At 49.7% G+C, this 24458-nt stretch overlaps 2 protein-coding genes across 4 annotated transcripts; one reads left to right on the top strand and one right to left on the bottom strand.

Annotated features, from left to right (window-relative positions):
* Positions 1–8993: 8993 nt before the first annotated feature.
* Positions 8994–15056, top strand: ANKRD53 (ankyrin repeat domain 53). The gene is made up of 6 exons (XM_032497778.1): positions 8994–10188; positions 10384–10522; positions 10780–10979; positions 12061–12225; positions 12620–12740; positions 14287–15056. The coding sequence occupies exons 1-6, from the start codon at positions 10136–10138 to the stop codon at positions 15013–15015; spliced, it is 1407 nt and encodes a 468-aa protein (XP_032353669.1). The 5' UTR covers positions 8994–10135; the 3' UTR covers positions 15016–15056.
* A 585-nt stretch (positions 15057–15641) lies between these two features.
* TEX261 (testis expressed 261) lies at positions 15642–23642 on the bottom strand. 3 transcript variants are annotated; one of them, XM_032497781.1, is made up of 6 exons: positions 23455–23638; positions 22466–22545; positions 21168–21321; positions 19306–19373; positions 18521–18639; positions 15642–18354 (listed from the first exon to the last, which is right to left on the bottom strand). In XM_032497781.1, the coding sequence occupies exons 1-6, from the start codon at positions 23522–23524 to the stop codon at positions 18351–18353; spliced, it is 495 nt and encodes a 164-aa protein (XP_032353672.1). In that variant the 5' UTR covers positions 23525–23638; the 3' UTR covers positions 15642–18350. The 3 variants fall into 3 exon arrangements, with proteins under 3 accessions (XP_032353672.1, XP_032353670.1, XP_032353671.1); XM_032497779.1 differs by having other exon boundaries at positions 18521–18623; positions 23455–23635; XM_032497780.1 differs by lacking the exons at positions 15642–18354; positions 18521–18639 and adding an exon at positions 18660–18881 and having other exon boundaries at positions 23455–23642.
* Between the last annotated feature and the right edge of the window lie 816 nt (positions 23643–24458).

Consider the following 24458-nt stretch of genomic DNA (forward strand, 5'->3'; position numbering starts at 1 on the left):
TAGTTGTATTCATACTTTCTATTTCTTCCTTGGTCCATTTTGGTTCTTTGTGTCCTTCTAAGAATTTGTCCATTTCACCTAAATTAAATAAATTGTTGAAAAATAATTGATCACAGTAATCCCTTGTAATCTTTTTTTCCTGTAATGTCTGGAGTAATGTCCCCTCCTTCATTCCTGTTTCAGTAATTTGATTCTTCTTTCTTTTTTTTTTTTTGGTCAGTGGAGTTAAAGACTTGCCAATCTTGTTGATCTTTTCAAAGAATCGTCTTCTGGTTTTGTTGATTTTATCTATTTTTTAAAATTCTGTTTCATTAATTTCTACTCTAATCTTTGTTATTTCCTTCTACTTGCTTTGGGTTTAGTTTGCTCTTCTTTTTCCATTGTTAAGGTGGAATTTTAGGCTATTTATTTGAGATCTTTCTTCTTTTTTTAACATAGGCATTTACGACTATAAATATTCTGCTTAGCACTGCTTTAGCACACTCAGTAAGTTATGGTATGCTGTGCTTTTGTTGTTATTCATCTCAAAGTATTTTTTGATTTCTTCTTCGACTCATTTGTTATTTGGAAGTGTGTTTCTTCATTTCCACGTATTTGTCAATTTCCCAAGTTTCTTTCTGTCATTGATTTCTGATTTTATTCCAGTGTGGTCAGAGAACACACAACTGTATAAGTTAATTCATATAAGTTTATTGAGGCTTATTTTATGGTCCTGTACGTTGTCTATTTTGAAGAATGTTTCAGGTACACTTGAGAAGAATGTGTGTTCTGCTGTTGTTCATTAAAGGTACTATAGATGCCTCTTAGTGATTTGATTTGCAGTGTTGTTCATGTCTTCTATATTGATAGCAGTTTGATTCACAGTGTTATTCAAGTCTTCTGTTTCCATGTTGTATTTCTATCTTCTTGTTCTATCCATTATTGAAAGTGGGGGATTGAAGTCTCCAACTATTATTGTTAAGTTGTCGATTTCTTCTTTCAATTCTGTCAGTTGTTGCTTCATATTCTGGGGGCTGTGTTGTTAAGTGCATATCTGTATAACTGCTATGTCTTCCTGATGGATTGACCCTGTTATCATTATGAATTGGCTCTCTTTATCTCTTGTAATAGTATTTTTGTGTGTGTGTTAAAGTCTAGTTTGTCTAATACTAGTATAACCACTCCAACTTTCTTCTGGTTACTGCTTGCAACATATATCTTTTTCCATCCTCTTACTTTCAGCCTATTTGTATCTTTGAATCTAAAGTACATCTCCTGTAGACAGCACATAGTTATATCTTTATTTTTTTTCAGTTTGACCACTTCTGCCTTTTGATTGGATTGTTAAATCCATTCACACTGAATGTTATACCTGATACGTGGGATATACATCTGCCATTTTACTTGTCATTTTCTGTATGTATCATGTTGTTTCTCTGTTCCTCCTTTAATGCTTTCTTTTACATTAAGTGAATCTCTTGTAGTGTAACATTCTAATTCTGTTAATTATGTTTTTCACTCTTGTTTTTTATTTGTTTTCTTAGTGTTTCCTCTAGGGCTTGCCATATACATCTCACCTTAGCAGAATCTATTTTAGACTTATATTAATTCCAAGGAGATACTGAACATCATATAAATTCTGTATATCCTATAGCTCTCTATTTTCTCTTCCACTTTTTGTGATATTATTATACATATTACATCTGTATATGTAACATATGTAATAATACTTTGCTACAATTATTGCTTTATGTAATTTTATGTCCTTTAAATAAGCTGAGAAGAACAGTATATATTTATAGATTTTGTTATGTTAATCTTCTAATTTACTATTTACTGGTCCTCTTCTTTTGTTCCTGTGAATTCAAGTTAAAATCCAGTGTTATTTCCTTACTCCATACAGCTTTTCTCCCCCTCACCTCCTGTGTGTTGTTATTGTGAAATGTATTTCTATATATTATAGTCCCAACAGTATAATTATATGTATATTATTTTATACAATTTCTCTTAAAATCAGTTAAAAGGAAAAGAAATACACATTTATTTCACTTTTTTTCTTTTTTATTGAAGTACAGTCAGTTACAATGTGTCAATGTTTGGTGTACAGCAAAATGTCCCAGTCATGAATATACATACATATATTCATTTTCATATTCTTTTTCATTAAAGGTTATTATAAGATATTGAACATAATTCCCTGTGCTCTACAGAAGAAACTTTTTAAAATCTATTTTTATATATAGTGGCTAACATTTGTAAATCTCAGACTCCCAAATGTATCCCTTCCCACCCCATTTCCCCAATAACCATAAGATTATTTACTATGTCTGCGAGTCTCTTTCTGCTTTGTACATTTGTTCATAGTGTCCTTTTTAAAGAAATACTCATCTGTATTGCCTTTTATAAGTATATAACTACCTTTACCAGTGCTCTTTGGGTTTTTTCTTTGTTTTATTTTTGTTTTATACGGATCCAAAATATGGCATAGGATCACTTGCTAGTAGTCTGAAGAACCTCAGTTAGTAATTCTTGTGAGGCAGGGCTGCTAGCAAAAAATTCTGTTTTTGTTTTTTCTTTTTGGAGGGAATAGGCAATATTTCATCTTCATTTTTGAAAGATAGTTCTGCTGGATATAAGATTCTTGGTTGGCAGTCTTTCTCTTTCAGCATTTGGCTATGTCATCTCACTGCGTTATGGCCTTATTATTTCTGATGGAAAGTCAGCTGTTTATCTTTTGAGTCCCTTTGTGTGTGGTGAATCACCTTTCTCTTACTGCTTTCAAAATTTTCCCCTTCAGCATTTTTAGTATGATTGCCTGGGTGTGTGTCTCTTTGTGTTTTCCTACTTTGACTTTGTTGAGCTTCTTAAATGTGAAGATTAATCTCTTTCAGTCATGACTTCCTGCTTTCTCTCATTTCTCATCCTGGTACTTCTGTCATGTGCATCGGTGTGCCTAGTGAGGTCCCATGTAGTTTTTTGAGGCTCTGTTCATTTTTTTCTCATTCTTTTTTTTTTTTTAATCTTTTTTCTTTGGATTACATAATCCCTATTGGCTTATCATCAAGTTGGCTGATTCTTTATTCTGCAAGCTCAAATCTACTCTAGAGAATTTCTAGGGAATTTTTCATTTCAGCTATTGTATCATTCAATTCCAAAATTTTCACTTGGTTCTTTTTAAAAAATAGTTTGTCTTTATTGATATTCTTTATTTGATGAGACATTCCTTCTTTTATTTTTTTTAAATCATGGTTTCCTTTAGTTCTTTGAACATACTTAAAATGGCTGTTTTGAAATCTTGATTTGTTAAATCTTCTATCTGTGCCCTTTCACAGACAATTTCTGTTGTATGCTTTCTTCCCTGCTTACAGGTCATAGTTTTTCTGTATAGTTTTTCTGTTTCTTTGTATGTCTGATAATTTTTTGTTGAAAATTAGACTTTCTGATTAATATGTTGTAGCAATGGTGGATACTGATTTTCCTGCCCCTTTCTCCAGGGTTTGTTGTCATTTGCTTGTTTACTCCCTTGGTGACTTGGATGGACTATTTAGTGAAGCATTTTGCCCCCTCATTGTGAAGCACTGATATGACTGCTAAGAGGATGCAGCCCTGGACATATGCAGGGTAACTTGGATGGTAGGAGTTTTAGCAGGACTCTCTCACACTCTCTTTCCCTGAGCTCTCTGTTAAACTGTCCGCCTCTGCTGGTTTCACCCACCGTTTAGGCTCTGTGAATTCTCAGCTTACTGCTCTATTGTCAACAATGCCGTAAGGCATAAATTGCTCTAGGGTCTGATTCAATTAAACCTGGGTCCCTTTGAGGGAATAGTTTTTTTTTTTAACTTTTTTTTTATTGAGTTATAGTCATTTTACAGTGTTGTGTCAAATTCCAGTGTAGAGCACAATTTTTCAGTTATGCATGAACATACTTACATTCATTGTCACATTCTCTTTTGCTGTGAGCTACTACAAGATCCTGTATATATTTCCCTGTGCTACACAGTACAATCTTGTTTATCTATTCTACATTTTAAATCCCAGCCCCTTCCCACCCCCTGTCCCCCTGGCAACCACAAGTTTGTATTTTATGTCTATGAGTCTGTTTCTGTTTTGTATTTATTTATTTATTCTAGATTCCACATATGAGCAATCTCATATGGTATTTTTCTTTCTCTTTCTGGCTTACTTCACTTAGAATGACATTCTCCAGTAACATCCGTGTTGCTGCAAATGGCATTATGTTGTTGTTGTTTGTGGCTGAATAGTATTCTATTGTATAAATATACCACATCTTCTTTATCCAGTCATCTGCTGATGGACATTTAGGCTGTTTCCATGTCTTGGCTATTGCAAATAGTGCTGCTATGAACATTGGGGTAAGGTGTCATTTTGAAGTAGGGTTCCTGTCCTTCTTTATCTTTCTTTATGGCCCTTGTTTTAAAGTCTATTTTGTCTGAAATCAGTACTGCTACACCTGCTTTTTTGGCTTTTCCATTTGCATGGAATATCCTTTTCCATCCTTTCACTCTCAATCTATAAGTGTCCTTCTCCCTAAAGTGGGTGTCTTGTATGCAGCATATTGAAGGTTCTTGCTTTATTATCCAGTCTGCCAGTCTACATCTTTTGACTGGAGCATTTAGTCCATTAACATTTACAGTAATTAATGATAGAGACTGTTTATTGCCATTTTGAACTTATAGTTGCAGTTGATTTGGTATTTCCTCTTTGTTCCTTTCTTCTTCCTCTTGTGGTTTGGTAATTTTCCTTTGTATTATCTTGGATTTTATTTAGTTTTTGTGACTCACTTGTAAGTTTTTGGCTTGTGGTTACCTATTTTTGTAAGTCTATTAACCTATTACTATAACTGTTTGTACTAAACAGATAGTAATATAATCTCAAACCCATCCTACTGAGAATAAAATATTTTAAATTAAAAAAAAAAAAACCTCTATATTTCCTTGCTTCTCTCTCCCACTCTTAATGATTTATATGTCTTCTTTTACAATTTTGTGTTCACTCTATTTGTAATTCATGGTAGTTATAACCTTTCCAGTTACGAGTTTCTCATTTTTGTAGCATCCTGCTTCTTTTCTATTTAGACTAGACCTGTCAATATTTCTTTTAGCATGGGTTTAGTGTTGCTAAACTCTTAGTTTTTGCTTGTCTGTGAAGTTCTTTATCTCTCCTTCTATTCTAAAGGATAGCCTTGCTGTATAGAATATCCTAGGCTGCATCTTTTTTCATTCAGGACTTTGAATATATATTTCCACTCCCTTCTGGCCTGTAGTGTTTGTGTAGAGAAATCAGCTGAGAGCCTTATGGGGATTCCCTTGTAACTCACTCTTTGTTTTTTCTCTTGCTGTTTTTAGGATCATTTCTTTATCCTTGACTCTGGCCATCTTGATTATGATATGTCTTGGTGTGGGTCTGTTTGGGTTCTTCCTGTTGGGGCCGTCTGAGCCTCCTTACTTGGATGTCTGATTCCTTCTTTAGGTTTGGGAAGTTTTCAGTCATGATTTCTTCAAATACCTTTTCAATTCCATTTGTTCTTTCTTCCCCTTTGGGAACCCCTATTATGAGTAGATTGGCATGCTTTATATTGTCCCATAGGTCCCTTATATTTTTTTCATTGTTTTTTATTTGTTTTTCTCTCAGCTGTTCTGATTGGGTGCTTTCTGTTGTCCTGTCTTCTAGGTCACTCATTCATTCCTCTGCATTATCTAGCCTGCTTTGTACAACTTTTAGATCAGTTCTCATTTCAGCCAATGAGTTTACCAATTCTACTTGGCTCTTCTTTATAGCTTTAATTTCATTTTTTACATATGTTAAATCTCTAAACACTATTTCTTTTAGTTCCTTCAGTACTTTAGATCACTCCTCTTTTGAAATCTTGATCTAGTAGGCCCTCAATGTCTATTTCATTGATCGTGCTTTCAGGGGATTTCTCTTGCTCTTTTAATTTGGAGTGGTTCCTCTGCCTCTTCATATTGCTCATATCTCTCTGGCACTGTGGCTTTAGGAGTATCAGTTATCTATTGTGGTCCCTAAGGAGTTTATTTATTTATCTATCTAAAGCCTAAGCAGAAATAAAACTTAAAAAAAGAGAGAGAGAATTTTAAAGAATGGAAGAAAAAAAGGTTTGAAAACAGTGTATAATCAATAATAGAAGAGCAAGCTGAAGCAGAATAGCAGTTGAGTTGAGACGTCTTTTGAAAACTTAAAAAAGGAGAAAAGATCAGAAAACAATATTTGAGACCTGTGTATAATCAATTAACAGGAGATCAAAACCAACAGAAATAAAAATGAAATGAGGTGGATGTTTACAAGTAATAAAAATCAAAATAAAAAGGAAAATATTTTAAAAGAAAAATTTTAAAGAGATTAAAACTGGAGTCATATACAATTGTTTAAAAAGTAAATTTTTAAAAGGTAATAGAAAATAGAACAGATTTTAATGAAAGATAAAAGGGAGAATTTTAAAAGAGAGGAAAAGCTTTGAAAACAGTGTATAATCAATAATAGAAGAGCAAGCTGAAGCAGAATAGCAATCGAGTTGAGATGACTTTTAAAAATCTTAATAAAAAGGAGAAAAAATTAAAAAAAAACAATATTTGAAACCTGTGAATAATCAATAACAGGAGATCAAAACCAAGAGAATTAAAAATGAAATGAGGTGGATTTTTTAAAATAATAATAAAAAGATTTTAAAAGTGATTAAAACTGTAAACATACAACTGTTTAAAAAGTAAAGATTAAAAAGCTAATAGAAAATAAAACAGATATAAAAAAGATTAAAAAAAAAAAAAAAAAAAGGATGTGTTCTCCTGGAGACTGTGTACTCTTAATGGTTTTATCGAGAAGTTTTTCTGTCTTCGCCCTGTTCTGCAAACTCAGCTTGCTGTTTTCAGAGGCCCTCCATTGGGGCTCTCGTCTGTGCTGCTCTCAGTGCCTATCGGCAAGAAGATCGTGCCGCCTCCCAACTCTGGGTCAGGTGCTGCTCTCCTTCTCGGTGGGCGGGAGGGTCATTACCCCTCCAGATGCCATGCTCGGGGGAAGGCAGGCTGGTGGATCGCGCTCTCTCCCGGCTCCAGTTGCTCTTCTGCTCTGTGCAGCTGCCCGCTCCGCCTCGGGTGAATGCTCCATAGGCGGGCTCGGGGAAGACCATGGAACCGCCCCGCCCCTGCTCCGTTCCAAAACTCAGCTCCTTGTTTGTCTTGGCAGCGTAAGTTCTCTGAGGTACCAGGGCAGAAAGATCCTATCTGCCTTGGGCTGTAAACAAGTCTCAGCCCTGCCCAGGGGGTTGCGGAGCCCCAGCGTGCGGATTCAGGTCTTGGCCCCGCCCCCGCCCTAGCGCTGCGCACAAGAGGGTATGGCAGCTGTGGCTGCGCCCCACCTCTCTTCTCCCGAGAAGCGCTAGTAATGGCGCAGCGGGTCTGAAGAGAAAAAGGCTACGGCGCCCCTCCCCCCAGCGCACGCCAGTAGTGTTGGTTTGCTTTTTTTTTTCAACGTAATTCATGGGGGGCCCAGGCTGTTCTGCTCCGTATCCCCTCCCAGCCACAGCGCGCAGCCTCCTGCCGTCCCCGGGGGCTGCCTCAGTGCAGCCCCCAACCACCCCCGGCTTGGGAGGCCTGGCCCAGCCCCCAGCTGCCGGCTCGCGTCTCAGGCTGGGTGTCACAGGGACCCTTTGTGCCTGTTTAACTTAGTTCTGTTGGGTCAAGGGGTGCTCGGGGAAGATCTGAGCCTTAGAGGCTCCCCCTCCGTCCCGCTGGCCTCTCCGTTGGGGTTAGGGGGACCCAGCGAACGAGCACTATTCTCCTTTGCTGCTCCCTCCCCGCGGGACCGGTCCCACACTGTTTTGCTTTTTCTTTCTTTTTCCTTTTCTCCTACCAGATTTTTGGCGTCTTTGTCTTTCGAAGAGGGCGATGTTCTGTTGGAGTTCGGCAAGTGCTCTGGTTGGCTGATGGGTCTGTAGATGTGAGTTTTGATGTATTTGTGGGAGAGGGTGAGCTACAAGCGTCCTTCTACTCCGCCATCTTGCTTCTCCTTCTGCAAATATTTCTTCGTGGGAATAGTTTTTAAAGCCAGTCTTTGAGATTTGTTCTGACCCCAGGAGGACTCTTCTAAGCTGTCTTTTGCCCTAGTTCTCTCTAGTAAACTAGCAGACCTACAGCTAGCTGTTTTTAATTGATTCCACCAAAATATCCATTGTTTTCAGAGCATTCTTAAGTTTGAATGTCCCCACGCTCTGTTTCAAATAAAGTCAGTTATCTGGGGGAGAGCTTTGGAGCTCTCAGTTTTTCTGGATTGACTGGACAGAATCTGAGTCTCTGTGGTGGAGCTGAGGGCAGGGACAGTGGCTCTTATCTCTCAGAATGACATCCTGCTTAATGAGCAGGGTACTGGGGTGGTAGCCTCTGGTCCCCAATGCAGAACCTCTGCCCCATAAGCATGTAAGCTGGGACAAGGGTGATCAGGGCCTCACTATTCTCAGTCTGCCATGCCTGGAGTCAAGCCTCTTCCCTGTGTGTAAAGGCTGGGTGGAGGAAGGGAGCCCCAGTCTCTTGGCTGCACTCATCAGGAATTTAACCTCTGCAACTTGGAGCAGAGAGAGGAAACATTGTTGGAAGATGCTGGCAGCCTGCTCCTCCCAGCGAGATGCCAGTGAGATTAACTAGGAGCTAAGGGGGAAGGGAGCCCTATTTTCTTGGCCACACCCACTTGGATCAGAGCTTTAGTCATTGCTCTGAGATGGGGAGAAAGACGGGAAGGAGCAGTTTGTGGCCTAAGTGCCACAGACTCTCACTGTTTTAACTGAGATTTAGTGGATTTTCTTGAATAAAGAGTTTTCATTGGTATTTTTCTCCCAGGTAATTGTAAGTTATAGCCAAGTTTGCAACTGGTGGTCTAGAAACCACAAGACACCCCAGGTGAAGATAAAGAGGGTTTACTTGAAGAGGTCCTGAGACACACCCTCCAACCCCAATGCAGACATAGTGTCTTGCTGTCATTGTTAGGATCCTAATGTCCCAGAAGCAACAGCCCAAAGAATCCCTCAGCTTCTAGGAAATCCTCAAAATTTGTCCCTGCAAAGCATTGTCACTTTATTGTAATTTGAAGCCAGTTCCTTAAGTCCCACCTGGGGCAAGCATCCAGTAGGATTTGCTGTTTTTTTAGGTGCTCGGGAGTGGGGCTGCCTCTTTCTGACCACTGCGATTGGAAGGCAAGTGGGCTACCAAAGGAGGTTTCCCTGGAAAGGGGGAGAGGTTCTTCTGGGTGGAGAATCTGCATTTTTGTTCCTCCTTGAAGGTCACTGTGGTCCCTTCCTACTCCATCATAGAGGTTGCCAGGGGAAATACCTGGAACGTCTAGCGGAGAGGGGAGAAGGTCGTTAGAAGCGGGCAGTGTGGCCAGATACGCCTAGAATTGACCCTGGGGCCTCACTAGCCCTCTGATAAGCTTGGGGTCTGTTTTCCTTGGAGAAGGGGTGAGAATGTGGATGGTTCAGTAAACTCAACACTGGTTTAAGCAACATTTATTGCTCAGCTACTTGACCAGAGTCACACGGCACCAGCTGCACTGCAGGTGAAAGTGTAAGTGAATATACAGTCTTGCTGCAGGGCAGCTTGGAAACATAGCAACAGCTAAAAAATGTTCATTCCTTTCACCTAGTAATTCTACAGCTAGGAATGCATCCTGAGATGAGCCATTTTGTTTTCTGCAGCACTTGTGGCATGCCAGCACACCCATTATGACGTTGGCTATGGTGGCGTCATACGTTTAGTATGTGGACTGACCAGCTAGCTTATAACGATGCTAAGAGGCACAAAACTGTATCCACTGTATATACACATATCCTAACAGACCGTGATTTCCGTGGGTGGCGGCACTGTGATTTTTAATATCATCATTGTCCTTTTTTCTTTTGATGATGGTCTGCACTTAACTAATGTTATAATCAGAAACAAAAGCTAAGTCTGGTGGAGAGGGGAGCTAAGCCTGGTGGAGTCTTGCTGAGGTTCCAGGACGAGCGGGGAGGGCGGGCTCGGAGGCACGTGGGTTCCGCCCCCCCAGGGAGGCCAACTGCCGGCCCCCTCGCCTGGGAGCTACCCTTGGGCCCCGAGGCCGGGTCCGCAGCGCCAGCGGGAACTCCACGTGGACCATGAAGAACGTCCCCCTGAAGGCCACCCACAACAACTTGGCACAGGGGCCCAGGTGCGCAGGGAGCAGGTGTGCGGGCGGCGGGGCGCGGGAACCGCTGGGGCCTCCAGGAGGGGCGGGGTCTGGAGCTGGCAGGGCTTGGCCGGGGCCTGGGTTCCCTTCCCCAGTGTCCTGCCGACCAGCCCGCCCTGGCCCAGCTCCAAAAACGCCTTGGCGCTCACTCCCGCCTTCCTCTCCCGAGGACCCCAGCTTGCTGAGTCAAGTGGATGAATGCGACCAGAGGATGATCGGGAGCTCCTCCCAGCTGTTCGCGGCCTCCCTGGGCAACCTGGAATGGCTGCGGATGTGTCTAAATCTGAACCGCGGAGAAAGGCAACCGGATGACAAGGTAAGGCCCCAGAGCGCAGGCGCAAGAGTGGAAGTCCCCTCCACTCCTCAAAGAGCTCGGCGGAGACTGCCTACCGCGCGAAGAGCCGACTACGGAATATCTGGAGACGTCCTTTCCTGGGTAGATGGCCATTTTGGGGGATCGAAGAAGGGTGAACACAGACGGGGCTGGGAAAGGCGTGTGTGTGGTTCCCGAGGGGCTCAAGGAAGAGGGGGAGGGTAACCCAAAGAAATTGCTGCCTTCCTTGGCCCCCACAGGGTTTCACTGCCATCCACTTTGCAGCCCAGAGCGGCAGGCTTGCATGCCTGCAGGTCTTGGTAGAGGAGTACAAGTTTCCCGTGGACCTGCCCACCAACAGTGGCCAGACACCCCTGCACCTTGTCATCCAATGGAACAACGAGGCCATGGCCCTCGCCTGCATTCACTATCTGATTACGCAAGGGGCGGCCCTCAACACGTGAGTCCAGCCTGTGTGGGGACGGTGGCTTGGAGGCTGAGCAGGTAGAAACCCCACTTTCAGGCAGGCAGATCCAAGCAGGACAGGTAGAGGGGTTACGGGGACAGAAGGATTGGGTCCCACGTAAAGCAGCAGAGAGCCCACATGGTGTATTAGTTAGGAGATCGGACTTCGGCAGAGGACAGACCTAGTTCACGTCCCAGCTTTGCCACCTAGCAGACAGCAAAACCTCAGGCAGGTCACTCAGCCCTAATCCGTGTTCTGGTTCCCAAACCTGATAATGCACTGGAATCACCTGGGGAGCTTCAGAAATATCAGTGCCTGTGTTCCAATCCAAAGGTTGTCATTTAATTGGTCTGGGGTGTAGCCTGGGCTTTGGAAGACTCAGAAGACCCCCAGGCAGTTCTAACTTGCAGCAGAGTTTGGGAACTACTGCCTCGGTGTCTTCAACTGAAATCTAGGGGGATGACAGTGCCTATCGCAGGAGATGACTGTGACCATTGAGAAATGCATGAAACGGCCAGGATGCTGTAGAGGAGAATGCACTCGTGCAGCCATGCTACATATCTCGCATGTGCTATGTGCTAAGCACTGTGCCAGAGCTGAGGGCTACAACAGTGCACACAGAATGGCCCCTGCCGTCATGAAGCTGATGCAGTAGTGCAGGATCAGACAGTCAATTAGCAAATGAATACATGCAGGAAATGACGGAGGGTGGTAAGTGGTTATGAAGGGAATAAGCCGGGTGATGGGCAGAAGACCTATTGTGGAAGGGGCAGTTACCTCTGAGGAGAGGATATGAGTGAGCCAGCCATGCAAAGAGCCAGAGGAAAGTGTTCCAGGCTGAGGCGCAAAGGCTGCGTGTTGGGAGACAGTGGGCCGAGGTCAGAGACTGAGGCTGAGGAGGAAGCAGGGCCCGGGTCATGCAGGCCCTGCAGCCGTGGCCAGGCGTAGGGAAGGGGCAGGGGGGCTGGGTGATTTAACAGTGGGCCTAGAAGCTGGTTTGCCGACCCACCTGATGGGCAGATGCCATTTTTTCCCTTCCTGTCTGTCTTCTTCCCCGTGGCGGGGCCCTCCACAGTCGGACACGCGACGGCTCCACACCCCTGCACCTGGCAGCCCGCCAGGGCCTGCTGAGCTGCGTGAAGCGGCTGGTACAGGATGGCGCCAATGTCCATGCCCAAGATGCCATGGGCTGCAAGCCCATTGACTACTGCAGAATATGGAACCACCGCGACTGTATCCGGTGAGGGTGTAAAAGCCAACCCCTGCCTGCCACCCTTCCCCAGAGCCCTCACCCAGGGCTGGGCGGTTCAGAGCGTCCAGGGATGACTCTGTGGAGGGGGCCCCTCCCCACGATGTTATTCCCAGGGGGCTAGCATCTCCCTTCTTCCTTGCCCTGAGGCCCCTGGCTCCTCAGCTGGAGAGTGGTGATCCAGCCACTTTCCTCTCTCATTGCAGAGGAAGTAGTTAGTCAGAGGGGCTTCAGGCAGTGGGTATGGACCATCTTGCTCATCTTGTCTCTGGCAGTTCCACCCACCCCCACCTAGGCCCTCGGCTGTGGCCAGTCTTTGCTGCCCATGGTGAAGCGCAGTCACTGGGGGTGGGGGGAGGGTGACACGCCCCTACCTTGGCACCAGGTTCTTGAAGGATGCCATGTGGAAAAAGGACAAGAAAGACTTTGCCCGTGAAATGGGGAAACTGAAGCGGCTCAAGGACCAGCTGGTCCTCATGAAGCAGGACTTCCTGGCTGAGAATGAAGTAAGGGGTAGGGCAGGCAGGGCCGCCGGGCACCAGCTGAGGTCCAGGTGTGGGAGCAGGGGCGGCAGGGACTCACATGTGTGGTTACATAGAAGAGTGGCTAGAAGCGGTCCCATCCAGAAAGAGCCTCCCTCGCCCCCCCTCCTCCTCTGAGGAGGGTGTCAGGGATAATGCTTGAGGAGAGTCTTTAAAGATGGGCAGCATTTGGCGATAGGAAGAAGCAGCGAAGGGCTGACCAGGCGGAAGGGACACACAGCCCTGTGGAGAGGCAAAGGGGCACATGAGAGCGCAGTGTTTGCCAAGAAGTACAAGTTCAAGACAGCCAGGGAAGCAGATGTGTGCTGGACACCGACGAGCTAGAGCCCCGGCAGGAGCCAGATCAATGCCAGACCTTGGCTGGGGAAGAAAAGGAGGTATAACTACATAGGATGCAAGTACCACAAAACCCAAAAAGAAGATGCTGGGAATCCTAAGTGGACCCAGAATTGGGGAGGGCTTCGGGGCTGGCAAAATCCGGTACTCCAGCTCTGTCCCAGCTGCATTCCTCTCCAGCTTTCTCTGTCCTACCCTCCTCTGTTGTGGGTGTTGTCATCCAGTCCTCACAGCCACATGTGTCCAGAGGAGGCAAAGCCCATCTGTCCTTGAAGCTCTAAAATTTCCCAGAAGCCCCTTGCAGAACTCCCCTTGTCTCATATTGGCCTCAGTTGCATCAGGTGTCCATTCTTGTTCCAATCCCTAGAGCTAAAGGAAAGCCACGTGCTGACTGACTGAGGTCTGGGGCAAGGCTGATGGAATTATTATGATTGGCTTAGCCTAATCAGAGCCTATCTCTGGAGCTGGGTCAATCTCCAAACCACCTGGTTGTTTAGCAACAGTCTGGGAAGTGACACTGAGACTGGGAGGGAGGAAGGGGGTGGTTTTGTGACAATAAGTTGAAGGTTCAGCTCTGGTGGAGGCAAGGACAGAGCATCACTATCCAGCCTGGAGAGCCAGCCAACTGTGTCTCATTGCCCACCACTTCTAGGAAGCCTGCCCATTTTAGCTCCACCCAGTTCCTGTCCTTCCAGACTTTTCTGCTTTTCTTTCCAGGGTCAAGGATACGTTTTACTTCTCATTTGCCTTTTTCCGCATCAAACCAGAGACTCTCTTAGGGGAGGACAAGTCTCCACCATCAGACTGGGAACTCCTTTACGGGGGTGGAGGCTTGTCTCCTCCTCTGGACTCAAGGTTTTCTGTAGGGCAGGGACTGTCTCCTCTCTCAAGTTGGAGACCTCACCTAGAGCGGAGGCTGTATCTCCATCAGATTGGGGGTCTCCCCTATGGGAGAGGCTCTGTCTGTCCAGCCCAGGTGCCCCCTCCAGGCAACAGTTGTCTCCCCATCAGAACAAGGGCTCCCACGAGGCAGGGCTTTCTCTCTCCAGACCAGGGCAGGAAGGTATCTACTCAGTCTGACCTGAGGTCTCCAGGGCTGCAGCCACAGGGCCTTTGCACAGAACCACAGGGGGAGCAGCCCTCTGTAACTGTCTCATGCCTTCTGACATTGCAGACAAAGCAGCAAATTTTGAGAGAAGCTAATTTCAAGAAGTGGCTCCATCGCAAGCAGCAGCCCCAACGACAATCCCTGGTCCACAGCACTCAGCAAGAGCCCCGTACCCCACCCCGGGCCACCGCCCTCTCCAAGACCCCCAAGCGCGGGGACCTGTGGCCTCCCAAGGGCTTCCACCTCTCCCCGAAGGAACGCCTGATACAGATGGGGCCCAAGCCGCCCTCAGTGACTCCCGCTGCCATCAGCAAGCAGCTCACCGTCAGGCGGCCCAAGGTGTGGAATCCCAGCAACAAAGTTGCAAGGCCCCCCACCACCCAGATCGGCTACCCGCAGGGCATCCGCCTGGGCGTGCATCCCGACCCTAGCCCAGAGCAAGACTTCAGCAACTTCCTAAAGATGAGGGCCGATGGGCACGGTGGTGTGAGCCTGTACACCGTGTCCGGCCACCAGGTGGCGCCCGTGCCTCGGCTGCCTTCAGAGGTGATCATCCGTGAGCTGTTCCCTTCCCTGCGGCCACACAGGATGAAGGTGCCCCAGGACTTTTGCTCTGTCACCTTGAGAGACATCCCCCAGAAGCGGCGCTTGGGTCCAGAAAGTAGTGATGGCAACTTATGGACCGACACTGTGACCATGTGCCTGCGAGAGACATGTGACGAAGCCTTCCTAGCAGCTGTGCGAGCCCATCAAGGGCTCCCCACTCTGCCCTCCCCCAGACCACCTCCCACTTAAACTTATTTCGGTAGCCTCTGGACCTGAGGCTTCCCAGTGAAGGCTAAGGTGTGGTGACTCATTTGTGGACGGGGAGGCGGGGGAGGAGTGCCGCCCACTCCCCGGCTCAAAGATCGGAGCCACCTCCCTCAGTAGAACTGGATCCCAGGCTTCCCTTCTCTCCTCAAAGGAACCTCTTGGGCCCCCAGGAGATCCGAGTTAGGGCAGTGGCCCCAGCTGAGTGGGGATCCATCTCTATCCTGGGCCCTAGCGTTGTAAAAGTGGCACCCTGGGGTCCCCATTACTGCCCCCTCCAAAAGCTCATCAGGGACATGGATTCCAGGATGAGGGACCATTGGGGAAATTCTGCCTCTTATTCAAATGACGTCCTTCCTGCTGCAGCCTCTAGGCCTCACTCTTCATCTGCAGATCCAGAATGGGGAAGGCAGCTTATGTGTCACAGGCCACGGGCTTCCCTTCACTTCCAGCTGCCACTGGGCTTTCTGCAGTGCAGGGAGGCACAGGCAGCTTATCTGGAGTGGGGGGAGGACCTACAGCTTCAGTTTGAGACTATGAAAGCACTTGAACTTCCTCCAGGAAGCTATCCTGGGTCCCCTGCTGTCCCCTGTACACATCACTTCAAGTCATTCATGAAACAAACATTTATTGAGTACTTCCTACGTGCCAGGCGCCAAGCTAGGCACTGCTGATACAAAAATTGAAGGACAGTTCCTGCCCTCAAGGAGCTTACAGTCTAGTGGGGAGATAGACCAGTAAGCAGGCAGATATGCCCAGAGTGATCTGTGTGGTGTGCTGGAGGGAGAGGGGAAATTCAAAGTTCCTTGGAGGAAGTGAAACCTAAGTTGAGAATGGACAGAGAAGGTACCCAGGTGAATAGAAGAAAGGGGAATCAAAGTGGCATCTCTGGATACAGGAGGCTGAAAATCAGAGGGCAAAGTGGCAAGTGATGAGACCAGAGAGGCGAGCAGGAACCAGGACCTCATGAGTCTCACAGCTACGCTAAGGGTCTGGACTTTATCCTGAGGGCAGTGGGGAGCCATGGAAGGTTTTAAGCCAGAAAGTGACTCGGTCAGCTATGCAGGAGAGAGACAGCTCTGGCTGTGGGACAAAGAAGCAGAAGGAGGCTGTCACAACAACCCAGGTGAAAACTGGTAACAGTGGGAGCGCTCAAATCAAGGGATGTTAAGGAGGTAAACTTGACAGTTTCTGGAGACTGGATGTGGGGGAGAAAGAAAAGCAGGCATAGAAAGCAGGTTTCTGGTCGGGCTCCTGAGTGGTCTTGGGGCCAAGGCAGGCACCCAAAAGAGGCACATTGGCAGAGGACAGCAACATGTGCCAGCTGGGCCATGAGAGTTACCTGTGCTCCCAACAGCAGCAGAACTGTGGCTCAGACGACCAAGAGGGATGTTGGGGCCGGAGGCCACCTCTCAACTGAAGCCATCGGCATGGATGGGCTCCCCTAGGGAGCCCGCGACAGAACCCTGAGAAATGCCACTGTGCACGGGGTGAGCAGAGAAGCCTGCACAGGACCATGAAAGGAGCAGCCAGAGAGGGACGAGAACCAGCCACAGCAGTGCTAGGGCGGCGCAATTCAGGAAGCCGGGGGTGCTCAGTCCTGCCAGGTGTGGCAGGGACCTAGTAAGAGAAGGCAGGAAGAGGGTCCGCTGGACTTAGCACAAGGCCACTGGCAACCCCCCAACACTGGCAGTGGAGTGAATGGAGGGGCCAAGCCACACCGCTGGGGAGAGGAACAAAGAGATAGACGGCAAGGGAGAGCAAGGCCAGCTGCTGGCCCAGCGGTAAGAACACTGGCCCCCAGGGTCCTCGACTTGTCCTCCCTCATCTGCACAGGACACAAGGGCCCGGCAGCTTTGGTCCCACTGAGAGGTCAAAATATGCTGCTTCCCCGAAGGAAAGGGGGAGGCTGGTATTCTGAAGAGAATGGGAGTGCCTAAGCCAAGGAGATGGAGGGCTCTGGTGGGACTTGAGGCAGGATGTAGAGAAAAGGTTTTCAAGCACAGGGGTCTTCCCAGTGGCTTACAAGTACCACATGTGTGCAGTCCAGCTCTGCACCTACCAGCCCTGCTTTGAGGTATAGGACATGGCCAGTGATGGCCCTCCTGGGGACTTCATTCCCACACGTACTGCTGAGTACTTGCAAGGCACTGCAGTTGGAGTGCAAGGTCAACAAATGCTGCTCTGCGCCCAGGACCTGGCCTGCCTGCTATTGGAAGAGAGGGCCAGCCCTTGTGAGGTCTCGGAGTGACAAACAGCTGCTCGTACCAGTCCCGTTTCCCAAAGAACAGGCTGTAGCCCAGGCTGCCGAGTTTTATTCTGTTTCTCCTTGAGCCTAAGATAGAATTCAGCCAGAAACCACTCCTCTTCCCTAGGGGAAGACTTATATAAATAGGATACTGTAGATGTTCTTCTGAAAATCTAACCCAGTCCCACACTGGCCCCTCTCTGCTCCCAGCCTGACAGTCATGGAGCCTCCGGGAAAGAAGAGATGGAAAAAGGGGCGGGGGTTAAGAGAGGCTGCCTCCACCATGACTCCCCAGCTCGATTCCTCCTCTCGGCCCACTTCCCACTAAGGGCCACAAGAGCAGTCCCTCCAGAAGGGCAAGACCCAAACCCAGAAAAGGAGTCCCTGGCAGAGAAAAGCCAGTCCAAGGCAGGAGGGCAGCAGGAAGAAAGGAAGATGAACTTTCAGGGCATTAAGGCAAACAGTGCCACCTAGAATCTTTATTCAAACGGAAATTAGCACTTGGACAGAAATCACAGTTCAACAGCAAAAACTTCCCTTGCAAGTGCTAAGTCATGGCCCCTCCCCACAGCCATCTGCCCAGTGAATTTATCACTGTCTGCTCTCCAGCTTCATGGCCCCTGCCCTGCCTGCCCTGGCTGAGCCAGAACGCCTGCCCCATCACAGGAGGGGGCGGGAGGGCCACAGGAGCTCGGCTTCCGCGCGCCCAGGTGGACCACGGCCTGCTGGCTAAGCAGGCACCGCCCCCTCCCTGGTGCCCTCTGAGGTCCCAGCCTCTGGCAGCATCAGACTGAGCCAAGCTGAGCCTCCCAAGGAGCGTAGGGATGGGGGCGTCAGGGGAAGTCGAGGGAAGGAGGGCCAGGGCTGGGGGCGCTGCTTCCCGCTGATGGCCCCCACCTAGTGCAGAGGCCCAGGGACCTGAGTCTCCTGAACCTGCCCCCGCATCCCCTCCCCAGGGGGTCAGTATATCTTCTGCCGACTGGGTAGAATGGCCTCTTTGATGAAGGAGAAGACAACCAGGATCCCTAAGCGCTTGCCCCGCTTGCCTTTGGTGAAGTAGTTGGAGACCACGTCATCTGTGGAGACACAGGCAGGGAGGTAAGTGTGCGTGCCTGACCGTGAACCCATCTCTGCCCGCCCAGAGTCCAAGGGTCTCCATCCCTGGGCGGGGCTCCGGCTCCCCCAGCAACTCAGGCCTCGCTGGCGTCCTCCCACCATGACCCCTTACAAACCCCTTCTCACCTCCTGGCTGCATGGTGGAGGGCAGGACGTTCTCCCCAGCCGACAGTGACACAAAGAACGCAAACGGGATTATCCACAGACAGAAAGTGAAATAGGCCAGGACCTGGCAACAAGAGACACTGAAAAGAGGGTACCCCTGCGGGTGCCAAGGGTGGGCCAAGTGTGGTCACCGTGCATCTCGGCGAGGTGGTCAAACGTGCACCAAAGAGCCCACACCTGATCCGTGAAGGGGCAGGGCCCAGGAAGCAGAGACAGGACATCCCCAGACGTGGAGAAAATCAGTGGGGGAAGGTGGAGGCTGAAGATGACTAAGTGGCCACGATCCCCAGATCCTGGTCACTAGGACAGCAACTCCTCTGAACTGAAGGAGGCAGATGGAGGGCAAAAGCATGACTGACCCACACTCCCTAAAGAGGAGAACTTGTTCTTCCCCCAGGTTCAAATTGGAGCAGCAGGGTTCAGGGCCTCAGCCCATTCCTGCCCTATGAGGTCTGTGCCGGACCAGGCCACCCACCGCCCCTTCCTGACCTCAGGACCTTAGGCTGGGATCCTGGGAGACCTAAAGGACTGACTGGGAGAGAGCAGTGTCGTCCCCACCTCAGCCAAAGGGATCCCTGCTTCCCAACCACACTGCTTCAAAAAGCATCTACACTGTGTTTTTAAAAAATCTGTTATCCCTGAAAAGACTCAGCTTCAAATCATAGCTGAGTTCACAAAGAAATCATGCCAGTCCCATTTACTCCCTCTGTCGCTGGGAACAGGCTGATGTACTGAGCACTTCTTACCTCTGAGAAAGGATAATACTCCTCCGCAAAAAACTGAAACGCCAGGTAATGATTCACCACCACTAGCCCTGTTGAGGGAACGAAGAGCCAGTTAGTTCGGGGGGGCTGGCGGAAAGCTGGACCTCTAGCCTTCCCAAGGCCCTGGACGCTGGAGGCCCATCTTAGTCCTGACTTCGCGCCCAACTCAGGGTACAAACACACTGCTCTCCAGAACTCAGCTTCCCACTTGTGAAAATGGAAGAATTCGCCCCCACCTGCCCACTGCAGAGGGTTAATTTATTAGCGAAGTTAGAAGTAGGTAAAAAAAAAAAGCTCCTTGAATGTTGTAGAAATGAGACTTCAGTGTTCATAATCAGAAGCACCGTGCCGATTAACCTGGTTTTTAGTGGGGGTGAGCCCTGCGGTGCGCTCTCCGTGGGCAGTGGGCAGAGGAAGTCATGGGTGTGCAGATCACACACTCCCAGCTCGGCAGCAAAAGAAGAGGCTCTCACTCCTCAGGAATAAAGGGCAGCTGGCTAGAGGCTTCGGGGTGCAGCCTTAGGGCTTCTCAAGATTCTGGGGAAGAGGGTCCTTCCTCATCCTGCCCCAGGGTGAGGTTCACTGGTCTGAACTGGATGTTCTGGATGACCCCTCCCCACCCCCTTAGTGTGCAACTGAACTTGAGAGAGCGCGCGCACATGCGTGCACAGATCCGGGGGACCTGCTGCTCGGAGACAGGCGCTCCTCCGGTTCCCACGGGGAGGTGAAGGGCAAGCATCAGAACAAAGCAGCCCCTCAGCCCAACCCCCCTCACACACACCTCGCAGCAGACCGTCAGGCCTCTTTTCTCTTTTCTCCTCGCTTGCCTTCCCCCTTCTAAGGCGGAGACCACAGCTCCGCCCTGCCCGGCCCACCTGGGGCTAGCGGGTGCAGGACGGGATGCTGCCTGATGCCCGCAGACCTTCAGATACCTCATCTAGAGGGCAAGGCAGGGGAGTGACAAAGGGAAGCGGGGGGAGCTCGCTGCTGGGCACACCCTCCCCAGGGAAGATGCAGAAGCGGTCTGGTCTCCAGGGAAGGACTCCTCGCACAGGGGCACTCAGTCCTGGCTTTAACACTGTGCCCTCCTTATGAGCAACCTTCTCTTTCCAGGTTCTCTCACAGAAACAGAAAAGTAGCTCTAAGAAAACCCCAGTTCCACCCAGTGTCTTGACCAAAGACTAATAATGATTAACAGGAGAAAAGGCAATCTTGATAACCAAATATTTTCTAGAACCTTTCCTGGGAATAACTATAAATATCTATAAGCACGTGTGGGCCCAATGAGTCCCCCAAATATCCCTGACCAGATGGAGAAGCCAAGGTCAGAAAGGGGAGATGACTCCCCGGGAGAAGAAACCGGTGGCAGAGGAAAGGCAGGAAGGCCAGGGTCCTCCAAACACGCCTGTCACCCCCAGGCAGCTGTCTGCAGGGAGACCCACAGCCCCATGAGGCTCGTCTCAGTCGTAACTGTGGGCCAGAGGACTGGACGGGGAGCTGCTTGCAGGCCGGGGGAAGGGCTTTGGGCTGTCTCCGGTCAAGTGGTTTCTTAGGGGCTATAACTACTCAGCCAACCCACCTCTCTGTCCTTCTCAAACCCTTCATCAAACTTACCTCCCTGGGAAAGCCCTCTCTTTCTGAGTATCCCATCCCCCTAAATTCTAGTCACTAGTGACAAGGTGAGCTCTAAGCTTCTCATGTGTGAGAACCCCATCATCCAATCTGCCTGGCCTCCTGGGGAACCTCAGTGCTTTGCCTCTTGTCTTTATGTCCTCCTCAGCATCCCAGATTGAACTGGGCACATTCAACCACCTCAGCTGCCTCCCCATTCTGTCCCCTCTCACCGCACGACAGGATGAAGTTAGGCGAGGTCAGCATGATGAAGGGGAAGGTCTGGAGGAGGCCAAAGTAGACAAGGTTGGTGAAGAGGCCCACGCCAATCATGCAGGTAGGGAAGCGCTCAAAAACGTAGAGGCCAATCAGCACGGCTGTGGAGAACTGAAACAACCAGAGGCACACAGTGCAGGGAGCCTCTTCCAGGCAGCCTTCCTGGACTCACTAACCCCAGCCTACTCACTGTGTTCATGCTTCAGTCTCTCCTTGTTTCCCCAACTAGTCTCTCAGCTCCCAAAGGGCAGCATCTTTTAATGCCATTCTCAGTTTCTTTGACAGCAACCCACAGAAAAAACACATGATCTCAAAACACACACACACACGCACATATATATGATCAAACCTCAAATTTCAATTCAAGTCTTTTCCATTCCTTTTTTTTTAAATGCTGATAATGGCCTACTGAACTGATTACACAAACCCAATAATGAATCATACTTGCAGTTTGAAAAACATTGTTCTGAAGGACTTATAGTTGCCAGTGCTTAACAAGTAGCAGGCAGGTGGTTGAATGAAGGTCTAATTCCTGCACCAACACCCATGACCTGGACCTCCGAACCGAGCTACAGTCTTGTCTCCACCACTGACTCCCTAACCCAGGCCATGCCCAGAGTGGAAGTGGCTGCTTACACCACGTGACTTGAGAGGCACTGGACTCCTCCTGTCCCAGTGTGCCCCCAGCCCCACCCCAACCTTTCCTGCAGCTGCAGAAAGCTATCCACCAGCAGTCACTCCCGTGGCCTTGACATCTATCACAAGGATTGTGTCTTCAGGAAGAGAAGCCTTCCATGAGCCCTGGGCAGGGCAGGGCCTGGGCCAGGGAAGGTGTCTCCTTCTTAGAGTAAGTCATTTGATCCAATTAGAGGGCAATGAACAAGTACTCAAAACTGTTCTTAGGGTTCCTCTCAGTTCTAAACGCTGTGAGTAGAGCAGAGGGCTAAGACAATTGAAGATGGCCAAGCAAAGGCAAAGCCACAGTCCTGTCAACAGAGAACGGGCACTCTCTCCTTAGGGAGCCAAGAACGAGGCATGCAGTGAAACGATGCCACCTGGGGAAGGAGGACAGGGAAGACCTGGGCCCAGGAGAGCACACCCAGGGGAAAAGGTACAGGGCAGGGAGGTGGGGGCGGGACCCTCAGGAAACAGCACGGACAGAGGTCTCATCACCCATGCCAAACTTTCCCCACTTCCTCCTTTTGAGGCAGAGCAAAAGGCTGAGGGGGATTCCTCGGGGAAAGCTGCCACTTACCCAGATCATGTATTTTATGATCCTGCTGGTGGCCACTGTGTACTCTTCTATCAGTTCTGCCAGGTAATAGAGTCCGGCCGCTGTTGGGGGGGAGGGGGGGAAGCACGGAGAACATTAGCCAGGGTCACGCACACCGTCCTGCTCATCCCTCTCTCTGCAGCTGAGTCCCCACCCACCCTTCATGGACTCCACTAGGTAAGGAACAAACTAAACAACCCATGTGTTACCCTCCCAAGTCTGAAGTAACACTTTGTTGGGGCAGTAAGGAGAGATTTCATAAACGTGAATGAAAACCTCACTTTTTGATGCCTCAGCACGAACCTAACCTCTGGCCCATAAAGGGGGATTTCATTCACTCATTCATTAACTATCTGTTGGCACTTAGTGTGGGCCAAGTGCTGAGAATACAGGACGAGGAGACAGACAAGGCACCATCCCCGACACAGCTTTGCGGGAGTGGGGGCTGGGAGGGTGTTGCTGAGGGCGGAGGGAAGTCAGACGATCCCAGTGTGACAAGTGCTACTTCAGGGAAAGTACTGGGCACTGCTGAGCCATTAAACCCCATAAGGAGGGCCTCCCGGAGGAGGTGAGATCTCGGCTGAGATCAAGAGTAGGAACTAGCCAGAAGCGGAAAGCATGTCAAAGTCAGAGAGTGTAGTAATCACGACGGGCCCGAGGCGAAAAGGCGGCGGTAGGTGTCGGGGGAAAGTTCGGCCCTGCGAGGGTGAGCGCAGCAGCGGTTGGCGGTGCGCGGGCAAGGAGCACTTGAGTCAGCCTCTCCCGGGCAGCGCTGGGGCGCACCCGCGGTCAGGCTGGGCTGCTGGGGGCAGGAGGAGGGGGCAGGACCAGGGGGGACAGGAGAGGGGATGCGAAGCCCGGGAAGACCAGGCGGGGGTCCCCCGGGTCGCTCCGGCGCCCTCGTGATGCGACCCCCGGCGGAACAGATGCCGGGGCGGGAGCCCGCGCGGGCCGGGGTCGCGCACTCTCACCGACGGCGAGCGTGATGAAGGCCACCTGGATGAAGAGCGACAGCCAACTCAGCACGTACATGAACCACATGGCGCCCCCGCCCCGCCCGCCCCCCGACCGCCGGGACGGGCCTGCGCGCTCGGGCTCCGGCGAAACAGAGCCGCCGCCACCGCCTGCCGCGTCCCCGCCCCGCGGACGGCCTTACGCCGCCGCCGAGAGCAGCCCGGCCCGAGCGTCGCCCCCGGCCGGGCCCGGACGAGCGCCGTCTGCCGGCGCGGAGGGTCAACTGCTGCTGCCCGGAGCGGCGCGCGCCCGCTGCCCGCCGGGTTCCCAGGGCTGCACCGAGGGGGACGGTCGCCTCTGCGGCCCTGGGGAGGCTAGAAGGTCCTCAGGGGCGGGGCGCGGCGCGGCGCTGGTACAGAAGCTCGGAAGGTAGCCTCCGGCCCTCCCTGTGCACTCCCGCGCCAGCCCGGAGTGCGGTCCAGGGCAGGGGAGGGCCGCCGGCCTTCTCCCCAGCCACCTCCCGCCGCAAGCCCCCAGGCGGTCTGCCCTCAGCGCTTTCTCTTGCTACCGCAGGTTACAGTGACAAAACTGTTGAGTGCCTAACGTGTGCCAGGCACCGTGCTAAAGGCTAGGCTGTAGGTTCGCGGAAATTAATGCGATGATGTAGATCATTTTATGGATGGGGAAGCCGGGGCCAAGGAAGTTTCCTTTGCATTGGGTTTTACGTCTAGGAAGTGGCACAGATTGAAATTGGGGCGCCTTTGAAGTCATCCTTAAACCAAAATCTCCCTCTCGGCTGAGTTCGCCCACGAGGCGCTGAATGCGTTTACTGTGCCTCTGGGAGAGCTGAGGGGGCCCAAGGTGCCGGGCAGCCCTTATCAAGAAGTCCCCCATCTAGTGGTGGAGACAGGCATGCAAAAATAACGCATGTGAAACGGGAGTCTGGTATGTTTCTTACCTCAGAGTATCTTTCATGCATAAAAATAAATATATATTCCTCAATAAATTTAAACAGAATTAC

The sequence above is a fragment of the Camelus ferus genome, chromosome 15, assembly GCF_009834535.1.
Source record: "Camelus ferus isolate YT-003-E chromosome 15, BCGSAC_Cfer_1.0, whole genome shotgun sequence".
Lineage (NCBI taxonomy): Eukaryota > Metazoa > Chordata > Mammalia > Artiodactyla > Camelidae > Camelus > Camelus ferus.

Bases quoted from the DNA above. Each gene is read 5' to 3' on its own strand.
- ANKRD53 (XM_032497778.1), top strand. From the start codon at position 10,136: ATGAAGAACGTCCCCCTGAAGGCCACCCACAACAACTTGGCACAGGGG. The intron at 10,523-10,779 runs GTAAGGCCCCAG...TGGCCCCCACAG, and splicing joins AAAGGCAACCGGATGACAAG to GGTTTCACTGCCATCCACTT. The intron at 12,741-14,286 runs GTAAGGGGTAGG...CTGACATTGCAG, and splicing joins ACTTCCTGGCTGAGAATGAA to ACAAAGCAGCAAATTTTGAG.
- TEX261 (XM_032497779.1), bottom strand. From the start codon at position 23,524: ATGTGGTTCATGTACGTGCTGAGTTGGCTGTCGCTCTTCATCCAGGTG. The intron at 19,374-21,167 runs GTGAGAGGGGAC...TTCCCTCAACAG, and splicing joins TAACTTCATCCTGTCGTGCG to GGCTAGTGGTGGTGAATCAT. The intron at 18,355-18,520 runs GTGAGAAGGGGT...GTGTCTCCACAG, and splicing joins CTCCACCATGCAGCCAGGAG to ATGACGTGGTCTCCAACTAC.